Below are 14,295 nucleotides of genomic sequence, written 5' to 3' on the forward strand. Positions count from 1 at the left end.
ACATTGCCCTAATCTAGATCCAACAAATCACTCGGATCTAGGAGGATTATGCCTCCATTTAAAACTGAAATTCACAGGTGTTCTCAAGTCTTTTGTGATAATCCAGTTTTGGCCAAATATTAGAGGTACCGTATTACCAGAGAGTTAACAAATACAGAAAAGAAGAAAGAGAAATAATGACGAAAGATGTTTAATAGGAGAGAATGAGTAAATCATATCAGCAGAGCATCCATCAACCACCTAATCTATGGTGAGTGGTGAGTAGCCAGTAGTCATACTAGAAAAGGGAGAATACATGTACATATTTTCCCGAAACAAAAAAAGATATCCGTACTCAAACCCTTAAAAAAAATCTAAATTCTTTATCTATGCGTTGTGTGTTTGTTTAATTGAAGAAGTGCACATGGACATAATAATGGCCAGCCAGTGCAGGAAACAAATACAGTGGAAACCATATATAAGGCCCGGTAATAACAGGGATCCGGTAATCCGTTTTTTCCTACTCTTTGTCTCTATTAAACGTTATCGGCAATAACAGGGCCTCATCAGAGCCCAATCGGTTATAGCAGGGACAAAGGCTCGTCAACAATGTGTTTTTAGTTTAGTTTTAGTAGACGTTTTACAGCACTCGCAACTGCATAAGGTCATATGAGCGCCAGAAGATAAGAGGTGTTACAAGAGAGTAACAAACATAAAAAAAGAAGAAGGGGAAAAGGACGATAGATGTTTGATAGGAAAGAAAGACCAAACCACACCAAAGCACCCGCCAACCACCCACAAACAATATGTTAAAAAAAAAAAAAGAGAGAGAGAGAGAGAGAGAGAGAGAGAGAGAGAGAGAGAGAGAGAGAGAGAGAGAGAGAGAGAGAGAGAGAGAGAGAGAGTAACACAGTGATGGAGCAAGCCCACGCAAGCCACGTCACTTTGCTACATGCACGCCTAAAACCCCTGTTCGTGGATACTTGTGGCAAGGGAAACTACCCATGAATAAATAGCTGGATAAGGCCACAAATGCTTGCTTCCCTTGCATTTCTGATATAACAGGGATCCGATACAATAGGACTTTTTCTCTAGTCCTACCATCCCTGTTACTGTTATATCAGGTTTCAACTGCAAGGCAGATGGATGGGAACACCAGAAACAGAGGGAAATAAAACAGTTATAGTGGGAAACCATACATGACAGGCCCGGTAATAACATGTATCCGATAATAACAGGGATTTTAAAAATCCTACTCTTCGTCTTTATTAAAAGTTATCGGCAATAACAGGGCCTCATCAGAGCCCAATCGGTTATAGCAGGGACAACAGTTTGTTAACAAGGTGTAAAAAGAGAGAGAGAGAGAGAGAGAGAGAGAGAGAGAGAGAGAGAGAGAGAGAGAGAGAGAGAGAGAGAGAGAGAGAGAGAGAGAGAGAGAGATATGGAGCAAGCCCATGCAAGCCACGCCACTGCAAGCACACCCAGCGGGTGAAGCGAGAGAGGACTGCGGTGTGCTGCAGTCTTCAATCTAGCCCTAAGCCAAGCTACACACATGCGTAATGTCATGCGGAGGCCTGCCACATGGCCACTAGAGAGGGCTGCAGTATGCTGTTGGTGGGTACTTGTGGCACGGGTAACTACCCATGAATATATACAGCTGTATTAGTCCACAAATGCTTTCTTCCCTTGTATTTCTGAAAGGGACCCGATACTGATATAACAACAGGACTTTTTCTCTGGTTCCACCATCCCTGTAATATCAGGTTTCCACTGTAGATCCTATGTTAGCATCTGCGTTTGTCGCGGCCGCGATTTTTAGCATTTTTGGGTCCGAGAATCGCAGCAGGGATTTTTGCATTTTTCAAGAAAGACAAAACAACAAAGCTACTTCATAACATATTAGACATGTATTTTGATAAGTTTTAAGATGTCCATGTATATCTATTTTCATGCAGAGAATATAAGTACTTTACATGACATAATTTACATGTACAGTGGAATCCTGTTATAACGAGAGGGAGGGGACCAAAATGTCCGTTATAGCAGGATTCTCGCTATGAGGGATCCAATAAGTTCAAGGGAAACTGTAAAGTACGCCTAATCTATGAGTTTGGTGTTCTGTTTTTCCTTTTGCTATCTCCCCTGATGACGATTTTGTTTCAACATGACCTCTAGGTCTTACTTGATCAAAAATCGAATCAGGTTTCTTTCTCTAGCGCTAGATCTAGCGATGTGGACTGACAGCTTGGCGTTGGAGATCAGAAGGGAAGGGCTCCGGGCTAACTCACCCGCTGTGTTTTCCACCACCCCACCACACCCTGTGGTGCATTCTGTCTGCTTGCGCACGTCACACATTCGCTCCGTTCATCACATTGCTGTAACCTCTCCATCCCCGCATCGGAGAAGTGAGAGGCATGGTAGGCCTTGATAATCTACACTAGGCTTACCCTGACACATCACACGATGCGTTCTGCTTGTCTGCGCATGCCACACCATCCCTACTCAGTTACTCCGGCTTTCATTATTGACGCACATGGGCTCTCCTTTTCTTTGCTTCGCAAGATTACCAACAAATTTCTCAACTGGCGAGGTTTTACGTTTTATGTATAATTGGCCTATGCACTGTGCACAGCAGCAGCAATATTCCGCCATAACCGACTCTCATGTTTGTCTGATAGCGCTATATCAGTATTTTATTTACAAAGGTAAAGAGGAGAAAAAAACGGGGTTTTAGAATAATGTCTTTATAACAGACTTCTCGTTTTTTCCGGACTCGTTATAAGTGGACTCCACTGTAATAATATCCTGTAGTCCTACTTAAAAAAAAATTACACACGGTTGGGGTAAAAACAGCCAATCTTCGGATAGGTGGACACGAGCCCTAATTAAATTTGTAAATTTTTGTGGTTACTTATCCGGGCTATTCAAACTTTGGTTTCATTCTGTTGTGAAACCTTTATTTTTCACGTTTTTACACTCTGGATGACTACAAATGATATTCTGGATGCATAAAAGTGAGCACAAGAAATTCTGGTGCTTTAGATTGTTATCTCTACTAACATATTGCTATACGTTGTCACAGAGAGTTGAAAACTTGAAAATTTATGGCAACTTTTGCAACTTTTTGTGGCAACTTTTTGACAAAAAAATGGCAACTTTTGGACAAAAAAATGGCAACAAACGCAGTCTATGCTAGCCTAACAGAGGTACCATCCAACCACACATAAACGGAGGACATGTTACTCATGACAAAATGAGGAACAAAGCAAAGGGCCGCGACCAGTAGATACAGGCACAGCAAAGAAAGAATATATATATATATATATCCATAATTCTAACGAGCACTGAACTGAGTGTGAATTATTTTTGCAACAACTCCCACTGACATTCAACATCATCATAGTTTATCAACTTTCATTTTGAAGATGACAGTTTTTTCCCGTCATCTTTAACTTTAAGAGTAAATACTGGAACGAAACCCAAGCAATTGGTGTGCAATCTGTTTAACACTTTGCCATCATATTTTGGGGAAAATCCAAAGACTGGGTGGTAAACATCGCCAATTGGCGAGATGAGGCGGCAAAGTGTTAAAGATGAAGAACATATTATATTACAATGAGAAAACAGAGTTCCCAAGAAAAGTTTAGTTTTAGTTTTAGTAGAGGTTTTACGGTGCTCGCAACTGCATAAGGTCATATAAGCGCCAGAAGATTAGAGGTGTTACAAGAGAGTAACAAATATAAAAAGAAGAAGGGGAGATAAGGACAATAGATGTTTGATAGGAAAGAAGAAGCAGCAAACCACACCAGAGCACCCGCCAATCGCCCACTTCCCAAGAAAAGACAAATGGCAGAGTGACATCATCAAAAAACAAACAAACAACACCCCCCCCCCAACCTCGCAATACCAAAATCAAAAATAAATAACTGAAAAAAAGAAGACATTTCTTTTTTGTGAACTAACTTTATTTACAGAAAAAAATAATTATTTACACAACCATATGTTCTGCCAAAATGTATTCCTGGAAAACACCATATCTTTCCCCTGTTCAAAGTGTTCACCAACTTAAAGGTGCAATGACAAAAAATCCCCTACATTTAGCTTTTGAGTCAAATATCTTCCCCGTTGCAAAACAAAGAAGAGTAGATAAAAAGCAAAATGCAACCCACAAATTAACATGCTTCTCAAACATGAAGGGGAGTACCAACCATAAATTGAACCCCCCCCTCCCCCCCAACCAAAACAGATAATTTTAATTGTTCATCCCCTACCCCATCCAATCAAAGTACCTATCCAGCTTCCAACAACATTCCAGATTGTGCAACCTCCAGACCAAACAACAATGTACGTCGATCAGGAACACACTTGAAACAACAGATCACATTTCAATCCATTCCAAAACAAAAAACAGCTTGCTATACGTACTACCACAGGGTAGATATTTATTGAGAAATAGTATTGAGGCCTGTGCAAACCTTACCAGAGTACATATGTGCAGGAACAGTTCATCTGAATAAAAATTACTTGTGGATCTCTTTACAATTCAAATATATGAGGCAAGTTCTCAGATAGATGAAATCTAACACCCAACAAATAATAATAATAGTCAAAATAATATCTCGTTGTGATCTGAGCTTGCCACAAGCTAATTAGAAACGGCAGTCTTCTCGCCAGGTGGGTCGGTTCCCTGGTTCTTAATCTTGTAGTCCTGGAGGGCTGCCTTGATAGCATCTTCAGCCAACACTGAGGAATACAGAGAAGGAAAAAAAAAAATCCTATTAATAGCAATATCTCTGGGAATTTGAAAATGGTGAGGAAGTCTGGAGATCCCTCCTATCCTCCAAAAGTCAATTTCTTCTAACAAAGGATCATTTAAGTGTGTTATCTTCCATTTTAATAAATAAAAGACACAAATAAAGGAATTTGCAACCACAGTCCAGCACACATATAGCAAAATAGGCGGGATACAGATATCTTTTTGTTATGTCTTAATTTCACGAAGCCAAGCATGTACAAATGTTACATCAATGGAGATAAATACAGTTGGACTATTGGGTCAAAGTTTTTCATGAACGATGCCCCCCCCCCCCCCCCCCCCCCAGGTCAGATTTCGGTTTTTGACATTGGCTTTTTTATAATCAACCTTTTCTAGGATCAGCTGTTTTTTCCTTGACCAAAAAAACCATTTCGTATCTTTTGCTCTGTCACAGTCCACTCTCTATAACTTCACCTCAACCTAACTTTGCAGAGCACATGCAAACTGTGCATAGTGTGCTGTCTGTTTAGTATATGGACCTTCCAGCGACAGCAGACTATGCAATTTTAAGTGTGCAGACCTCATCTATCCCTGATCACCACTGCAAGGTATGCAATAACATGTCCCTGACCTCACCACTGCCCTCGGCTCTGTAGAAAATTTGTTGGTCTACACTCTACACCCATCACACCCACCTGCGCTCTCTACTTTAACAAATGAAAATTTGCATTTCTGTTTACTTAAATTTACACTCTATTGTTACTTCTTTTGGTTATTTGCCTATTGTTTACGCTTCGAGCGTTAAAAAATCATATTGCCATGTGCATGTACTGTATGTGCATGCTAGATTGTATTGTTATGAAATGGAGAACAGTGTCAGCAATAACAGCAATAGAAAATAGATAAGATGTGGTACAATCTGCACTATGACAGGTTAGCTGGCAGTGTCATCATGGAATTTTTATTAAATGCAAGGGGGGGAAAGTAGTCGTTTGTACTGATGATTGTCTTGGACAGTTGGACGTTAGAGCAGATTCGACCGTATTCATAAACACCAATGTTGTCATAACCTTGAAATATACATTAGTCTTCCCACTGTTCTTTTTAGAACAAGTGACTGACCTGAGGCAAACTATAAGATATACTCTATGACTGTGAACAACCCTGGGTTTAAATAAAACTGTACTCAAATGATCAACTCAATTGTCAGCAATGTACAAGTACCATAGCCTGAATTCTGCACTTAGTGTGAGTGTGAGTCTCATAACACTGAAAATGCCACTGAATTTCAAAGATATGGAGAGTTCAACAGACTGGGAAACAAAGAAATTCAATGACAAACTTTACAATAACAATAGAGGCATCTCAAAATAAAATTGAAACTTTCACAAGTGGGATAACTCAAATTTGCTTTTGAAAAACTTGCGCAAAACAGTTTACTTTACCACACTTGCAACACTGTAAATTATGATGGAGCGGGACTTCTGAATTTAATGTCCACATCCGATAGGACAGAGCCAGTGGGAAAATAATGTGTCCAGTGCCTTTCCCAAGGACACAATGTTGGACCAATCTGAGCAACAAACCCTTGCACCCACAATCTCATGTTGCATTGAATTTTTGTCCCACATGACAAAAGTTAAACCCCCCCCCCCCCCCCCCCCAATGGGTTTTACTACACATGAAAAGAACAGTATAAACAGTGATCTTACTTGAGCAATGCAATTTCACAGGAGGCAGCGAAAGTTCTTTAGCAATCTCAGTATTCTTGATTTTCAAAGCTTCGTCCATCTGTGAAATGCGAGAACAAAACACAATTAAAGCACAATGGGAGGTTGTTTATTTGTGTAAAGGAAGCACATCGACACAATAACAAGTCATAGAGAGTTAAGGGAAAAAGTAAGACGGACATACAGAAATAACAGAGAGGAAAGAAAAGAAGAAGGACCTACCAGTGGTGCCCTTCAACCACCCCCTAGCAAGGTTGTTACCTTATGCTTGGTTCGTTATGAACAAGGCTCATTAAAAATATTTTTGTCAACAAAATAAAAGAAAATGAGAGAAACTGCTTGGTAATGTCAATAATTTCACAAATGGGTCAAGACCTCACCACAGGGACAATGTGCTTCCTCAATCCCCATCCTGCTTGGTTAGTACAGTCATGACATCATTGATTTTTAACTTTATTTAACCTCCCTGTTAGGACGGTTCAATTAGAGTCTACATTCAAATTATCATAGCATAGTGGCAATCAATTACCACAATTTTTTTAGACAATGCGGAAAGAGACACAGAAGAAAGTGATCATTACGATTCCTATTAGACCCAACACCCCCTTTTTTTACACAAAGCACCTTCTCTACACAGGTTACCATAAGTCATAAGCAAAATGAAAACCCAAAGTGCTCCAACCATCTTGGCCATAATCAGGGGAGAAAAAGTCGAGGTCGACAGCAAAAGTCCAATTTACAGATTCTATGTCTGATAGGAAAGAAGGAACAAGCCACATCAGAAAACCTGCCAACCACCCACAGGGCAGTAGTTCATTTTTAGCAATTCATACTGAGTTCAATTCAAGTGAAAACTACAGTGCATTCTTAGAAAGTAAGAGCGACTTTCCACAGCACAATACAATTTCTACCATTTCCGACAGTTCACACAACTTCACAACAAGTTCATTTGACAATCACACAGCAGAAGCATGTCTAATACACGTTCCGCTACACATTCACTAAATTGAAAATATGCACATAACAGGGGGACATCTTTAACATAGCCATTAAAGCTACAAAGACCGTCCCATTCCTCTGTCTTATTTAGCCGTATCACAGTGTGTTAACAAGAGACAGCCACAGCAAATATACACTGTAACTAAAAGAATCTTCAAAAACATTATAACAAAAACACAACTTACACTGCTCCCTTCACTTTGTTTCATAATCTCTGCCAGGAAAAGCCCCAAAACGAATGTTCAACTTACCGTTTTACCCTTCACCCATTCTGTAGCAAGAGAACTAGATGCAATGGCAGAACCACAACCAAATGTCTTGAACTTTGCATCAACGATCTTCCCATCATCATCAACCTTGATCTGAAGAAAGCAAGACAAGACATTAACAATCATAACATGCAACTGTACAGGTTGGGAAAAATGTAAGCAGGAAGATTAATTCCAGTTGATCAAACATAAGCCGCATGGCTTAGATGGTAAGAATAAAATATAATTCAGAACTTGTTAAGTCTCATCGGATAAATGAGAAAAGAACATCCTCATACACATACATACATGGTATATTTCTTGAAGAATATAATATAAAAACAAATAGTAGCAAAAGACAGGCGTCAAGTGTAGACATATAATCATATCCATGCAACTTTAACACTGTCACTTTATACAAACATGAAGTTCAAGCTATTATATTTTAACCCTTAACTTACAACCTCGCATATTTTTCTCACAAGTTCTCGATCCCTCAGGCTCAGTCCCAGAAGCTACCCTCACAGGAGCCTGACAACCCCAAACCCAGCTGGATATTTTTACTGTAACCAAATTGCCTCTGAAAAATACATTATATGTTATCTTCTAAAGATTCAAATAAACGCAGTAGAGAACTTTTAAAAAAATGTTTGCGAAAAATAATTACACACACAATCTTCAGTGTTGGCTGGGCCTAAAGAGGCAAAGGAGTTTAAAGTCTAGTAAGCACACTATGTGGGGGCTAAAACTAGCCCGGTGCTGGTAAGGGTTAATGGTAGTTTATGAGAAGTTTGCGCAACGAAAGCATATTTCGCCACTGCACAAAAGGAGAAACAAAGAAGTAGAATGAGCAGGCCACACCAGAGTGTGTGTACTGACAACCTGCAACATCCCCCCTCCCCCCCCCCCCCCCCTTGAAAAAAAACCCCAATGCTAACCTGCAACTTCATCACATCTCCACACGCAGGGGCCCCCACCAGTCCTGTGCCAACTTTTTTGTCCTCTTTGTCTAAGGACCCAACGTTTCTCGGGTTTTCATAATGGTCAATCACCTGAAAAAAAGAAAGTTTTTTATTAACTATAAAATTCCACAACATATATTCTACTAACTAGTGTTATTGGTTCATTCTTCCACAAAAGTTGCTAATACACAGCATCCTGACTATCATTTCAGTCAATTTGACAACTATTATAAACTCTACAGAAGGTAAAATTATCAAACTCAACCCCTTCCCCCCAAAAAACAAAACAACAACAAAATCCCAGGATTATTTCACAGTGAAAGATGGTGACCTTCCAATCAGCTGGTAGCGATCTTGAGCTTCTTTGCCATAGCTAACTTTTAATGTTTCTTGTGCATCATTCCAGATTTTATTCTAGTGCAAAAATTCAGCTCATTGCATCATCTTTATCCAGGGGGAGCTGTCTTGAGTTCATAACAAATTATAAGGACAGACATTCTACAACAGCAGGAGGGTGCCACTTTTCAAACTGCAGCAACTAGTTGCAGTGCCCCCCCCCACCCCATGTATGTGCCCCATTCTGGTACACTTGATCACTGCCATGCCTTCTTTTTTTAAAATTCAAGGACAAGTCCAAGAGCGCGGACTGACTCTTTAATGACCTATTTAGATATAAGGACGAGTCACCCTGACTGTAACAGCAGCATCAGTATCAGTGCCGCAGGTTATCCTCTGTAGAATGATTAGCAGCATGATGACATTTTTGCAGGTTGGGGTTAGTTGTAACTTAGTTGTCTGGTCTACTTGTCCAACTAGATGTTTTAGCATTTGACTGAGTAGCCACATCACCTTACACATTTAGTGGCAAAAGTCAAAATATGCAGTTGGAATAGGCCAAACAGAGATATTCTAAATAATCGTGCATCTGTCAAACTGTGCCAGAAAGTGTTTGCAAATAGGTGCATTTTGTAGCTTTATCTTCACTGAGCATGGAACTTTTTGAATTTTAAAAATCCATCAGTAAACAAAAAAGTTACGGATTTTTTAATCAATTAATTTCTGGTACACTTTTATATAATGAAAAACCCCCAAAATATGGGACGTTCTTTGGTGAGTTTTGAGACAATATTCGTCATAACTCACTCATTTCTCAGAGTATTTAAAAGAAACTTGGCAACCCAGTACATTTTCTAGTGCAGAATCTAGTCCTGCTTTCAGATTTTTCATAGCTATCCTATTTTTTGAGTTATGAAGACGTTTATAGGTAAAAATGTGGCGGTTTTCGGTGCGTTTTGAAACAATATTTGTCATAGCTCGCCTATTTCTTGGAATATGTAAATGAAACTTGGCAGTCTAGTACATTTTTAAATGCAGAATCTAGTCATGCAGTCAGATTTTTAATATCTGTCATACTTTTTGAGTTGTAAAGACATTAACAGGTAAAAAAGTGGCGTTCTTTACAGATTTACAAAGATTATCAGTCATATGTTCTCCCAAAGTCATGATATTTGAATGAAACTTGGCAACATAAAAGGTTCTTCCTTGCCAAGCTATGCTCTGGATCAATTTGTCACAAAAATGTAAGTAGAGAGCTGGATTTATTAGTCTAATTAATCCAGTTCTGTACTAGTAAAAGCATGCATACTTTGTTATAGAAAATAAGATCGTCTCTGTGTATATTCCATTGTTCGACAGTGCCCTATTGTGTGGTAGATTAAGATGCGTTCAGAATATAGTTTACAAGTCATGGGAATATTTCGCATGTGTAGGCTACAACTCATACAATAAATGTAACATATTTACACCCCCCCCCCCCTCTCTCTCTCTCTCACGCTCGCGCACACACACACACACACATGCACGCGCGCGCACTCACGCACGCACGCACGCCTGAACGATAACAATGTATAAACGGGACTATCTTCCCAGACTGGACTAAATAAGTACCATACTCTTTAATAACAATCTTAATGCCTCACTTTTACAAACTGAGCACACAGGACGAGTCCAAGTGTGTGCTTTCCCAAGAGGGGGGAATAGGCTTTCATTACGCAAACACAATGTCATATCACTTCTCAAGATGTTTGCTTTTCTGTTTCTATTCTTCTGTCATGCAAAGAAGCAAATAAAAATGACTACATCTATTGTATTGTGACTAAAATGCAACAAAAACGCAAGTTATCAAGGCCCCCGTTTAGTTTTCAAGTATCCTTCCCCCCCTTTCCGGTTCACATAAGCGGGGCCTCGTTTGTAGCGCCCGAGGCGACCGATGGCTGATGACGTCGCTCAGTGGAAATTTCCCAGCCGCAGGGCATTCACCCAGTACGCGCAAAGGCAATGTCGCTTTTTCCCTTAGTTACTCCCACATTTTTAAAGATTACAACGCCAAAACCGCTAAACACAGAAGCTTGAATTTTAAGGGAATAAAGAAAAATGGTGTACAACGTATCAGTCAGTTTGACAAATCACAGCTCCGAAAAATCTTCAAAGCGCACCACATCAACCACTTTCGCAAACGTTTTCGACTGCTTCTAGGATGGGTACAATGTTGTCAAACTGCATACTACGAGATTGACCTCTTTTCTGATTGGCTGCCAAGTTTCATTCATATCCATTCACGAGAAGCGGCGTGAGAGCGAGTTGAAGACAACAACCATTGCATTAGTGCGTCCCATTAAACACCCCCGCTGCGGGGGCCAAAAATCGGCAGAACAAAACGCGCTCGGTGGGCATTGCTACAACAAGTGAGAAAGAGACGAAGTGAAGCTAGGTGAACTTTCTTTCAAAAGTAAAGAGGTTCGGTTTCTTTTTTTTTCTTTTTCTTTTTTTAATTTGACTTTTATTCCCCGATTCGGGGACCAAAAAATGCCAAAAAATCGAGCCACGATTGATTGGTCGCGGCCGCGACAAACGCATGCTAGTTCTATTTTGTGTCGTTATCAATACCCTCCGTAGATCGCACACGAGTGAACACAACACATTAAGTTTTTAAGAGCAGCACCCTTCATAGGCAACACGTCATTATATATCTCTAGCGAAAAACTGTTTGGAACTGTAGCATTTCTTTATATATAAATATTTACTGCGGACATTTTTTGGACCGATTGAACCATATTGTATACCAACAATCTTTGGTAGAGTAATCGTACCGGGTCGGGCAGCACGTTTTTTTTTTAGCTGTCGGGCACTGGAGTACAAAAAGATCGTTTAAAACTAGCCTCAAAAGAGTGGCACACAGACCTAAAGCAACCTCCCTTACTTTCGTTGAAACAACAGTTACGGCGATATTTTGCTAAAAATAGTCCTTAAGACAGCTTTTTCTTCATCAACTGAGCAAAACAGCGTGAAGCTCTTTCCCTGGAAGAGTTAACATTGGTTGTGGATGAAGGAGCCTGTCTAGATTCCTCGTTTTGGTAAACTCTGAAAGCTGAGAGTTATTTGCATATGAGGCCCCATCAAGGATGAAAGAGAATTTGCAGGTCAGCCTCGCCGTTTTTGCCCAAAGGGGGGGGTGCCCAGATTGTAATAACATAAAATCCGTAGTTTCTCATCCTTCGGGCACATAAAGGTAATATAGTGCCAATGGTTATATATTTTTAAGAATCAAGAATTTGTGCCTAATTTAAATAATAGTAGAGTCAGATACAGCATATTAGCTCAGTCAGACACCAGGGTAGTAAAGTCAGATACCAGCGTGTAATACAGTCAGATATCAGCAGAGTAGCAGAGTCAGATACCAGTGTAGTTGAGTGAGCCAGATGCCAGTGTAGTAGAGTCAGATACCACGTAGTAGAGTGGGTCAGAATCAGATACATACTCATTAAGATAGCTATAAATGGTGAAAACCACTTTAGACAAACTATCAAATTGTGTCCAAGTGTTGATAACAAGCATTAAAAATCATTTAAGCTTGCAAAGAAATAAATGTGATAATAACTGAAAATGACCGAATGTCAAAATACTGCCCGAATCCATGAGAGAACAAAAAAAAAATGTGTCCGAACTCGTAAATAAATCGGGCGTCACTTTTGCACCCAGTAAGGGCCTCAAATATGAGAACAAGCTGATACAGGTAATTCCTGGGGTCATCCAATCACAGAACTTCCTCTGGTTTCGGTTTGTCTCTAGGGCAAGGCAGATAGGAGATATAATAAAGCTTTAAAGTCGACGTGCCTGTTTTCGTCCTTATTTTGACCGAACCGGTAATTTTACTCTAGGCCTATACTATAGATCTAGATCTATAAAATATCTGAAATTTGCGGGAAAGGATGACCAAAGGATGTGATTTCATAGTGTTCGGAGAAATAGTGCCCAGCTTTATTTTCCCGAACGTTCGGAGAATATAGCGCCGGTCTCATATTTTTGGTCAGTCTAGCCATCATATAGATTCTAGATCTAGATCTAAATACGGCTAGGTAGTTCAGCTATCTAGAGTCTAGCTGTACTTTTAAAGTAGCCAAGCAGTAAGTGCGGCTAGCCTAGCAGTCTCGCTGTCTATCTATGTAGGCTTGCCTCTTCCTTTTCAAATCTCAAATGACCGTATGAGTATGAACTGCACAATTTCAGTTTCAAAATACCACATGGGTAGGCCTAATGCAGGACACAGTGCAGTGCGTGAAACATGTCAACAATGACTTTGCATTTTCATTCAGAACTCTGAACACGATGGATTACACAGCAAATCACAGAAGAGTCAGACTCCTCAGACTGATTGGTGTTTGGGACTTTCATCAGCAAGCTTTGACGTTACCGACTGTCCTGCAATGATCGATCTTCTCCAATATAATTTATAAAACCTACATTTTTATGATATCCAGCAGCTGGGGCTACCACACTGGCTTCGATGCGGGGAACGTTACGAATCAGCGCACTCGAAAGTCTGTGAAGCGCCATGTTGAATGTTATTGAGAGCTTGAATGAGTGAGGAGTGAGGTGAAGGTGCTCTGTTCTAGGCAAGGCAGGCCTACTTTCTGTTTGTTGTGCAACTGCGCTTTGACCTTGTCTCTGGGATAAAATACGGTTTTGATTAGAAACTGTTTTTTGTTTAAAGAAAGTGTTTGTCATAACACTACTGGATCTATACAAACAAAATTATCATATTAAAATATACATGTAGTATAGTTTTAAAATATTTATATTTGTTTTATTACTTGAGAGATTTCTGTGACCTAGCTAAGCCTTACCAATAATTTTCTTCTCCTGGCCTGTGCTGCTGAGTGCTGAGGTTGTTTGTAAACAAAGGGCAAAGGCTGAGGCGAACCAAGTGACGGTTCAGTGTGTGCGTTTTTGATGTTGTTATCTTCTTGGCCTAGAGCATGACATGCAAATATAATCTAGATCTAGATCTAGTCTAGATCTAGTTTTGGATCAGGTCAGGTAAGTCTGTCCCCATATGTGTAAACTAAAATTTAACGCGCATGCGATAATTTAAACCATTTTTAGGTTAGAGTTAGGCATCCTCCAAATTCAGTTATTGGTGATCTTGTAGATCTAGATCTAGTTCCGTTCGTTAAAGTCCACGATCCATTTGTTTACATCCAGAGAAGAAATCCAGAAGTTTTGATGAACAAATACTTTTTGAAATAGGCTACACAAAGAGCAGGGATGCAACCTACCTCGTT

The 14,295-nt window shown here is 39.9% G+C and overlaps 2 protein-coding genes across 2 annotated transcripts in view; one reads left to right on the top strand and one right to left on the bottom strand.

Annotated features, from left to right (window-relative positions):
* Positions 1-3,922: 3,922 nt before the first annotated feature.
* Positions 3,923-13,660, bottom strand: LOC101853926 (iron-sulfur cluster assembly scaffold protein IscU). The gene is made up of 5 exons (XM_005096361.3): positions 13,475-13,660; positions 8,651-8,764; positions 7,716-7,826; positions 6,448-6,526; positions 3,923-4,722 (listed from the first exon to the last, which is right to left on the bottom strand). Exons 1-5 carry the CDS (start codon positions 13,565-13,567, stop codon positions 4,625-4,627), a joined length of 495 nt encoding a protein of 164 aa, XP_005096418.1. The 5' UTR covers positions 13,568-13,660; the 3' UTR covers positions 3,923-4,624.
* Positions 13,661-13,717: 57 nt separating this feature from the next.
* LOC101854160 (E3 ubiquitin-protein ligase parkin) overlaps positions 13,718-14,295 on the top strand; it is a 17,552-nt gene continuing 16,974 nt past the window's right edge. The window contains exon 1 of the mRNA XM_005096362.2: positions 13,718-14,050. The gene's annotated coding sequence lies outside the window, so the exon portion shown is untranslated. The remainder of the gene's footprint in view (positions 14,051-14,295) is intronic.

This window comes from Aplysia californica, unplaced genomic scaffold (assembly GCF_000002075.1).
Source record: "Aplysia californica isolate F4 #8 unplaced genomic scaffold, AplCal3.0 scaffold00127, whole genome shotgun sequence".
In the NCBI taxonomy this organism is placed as follows: Eukaryota; Metazoa; Mollusca; class Gastropoda; order Aplysiida; family Aplysiidae; genus Aplysia; species Aplysia californica.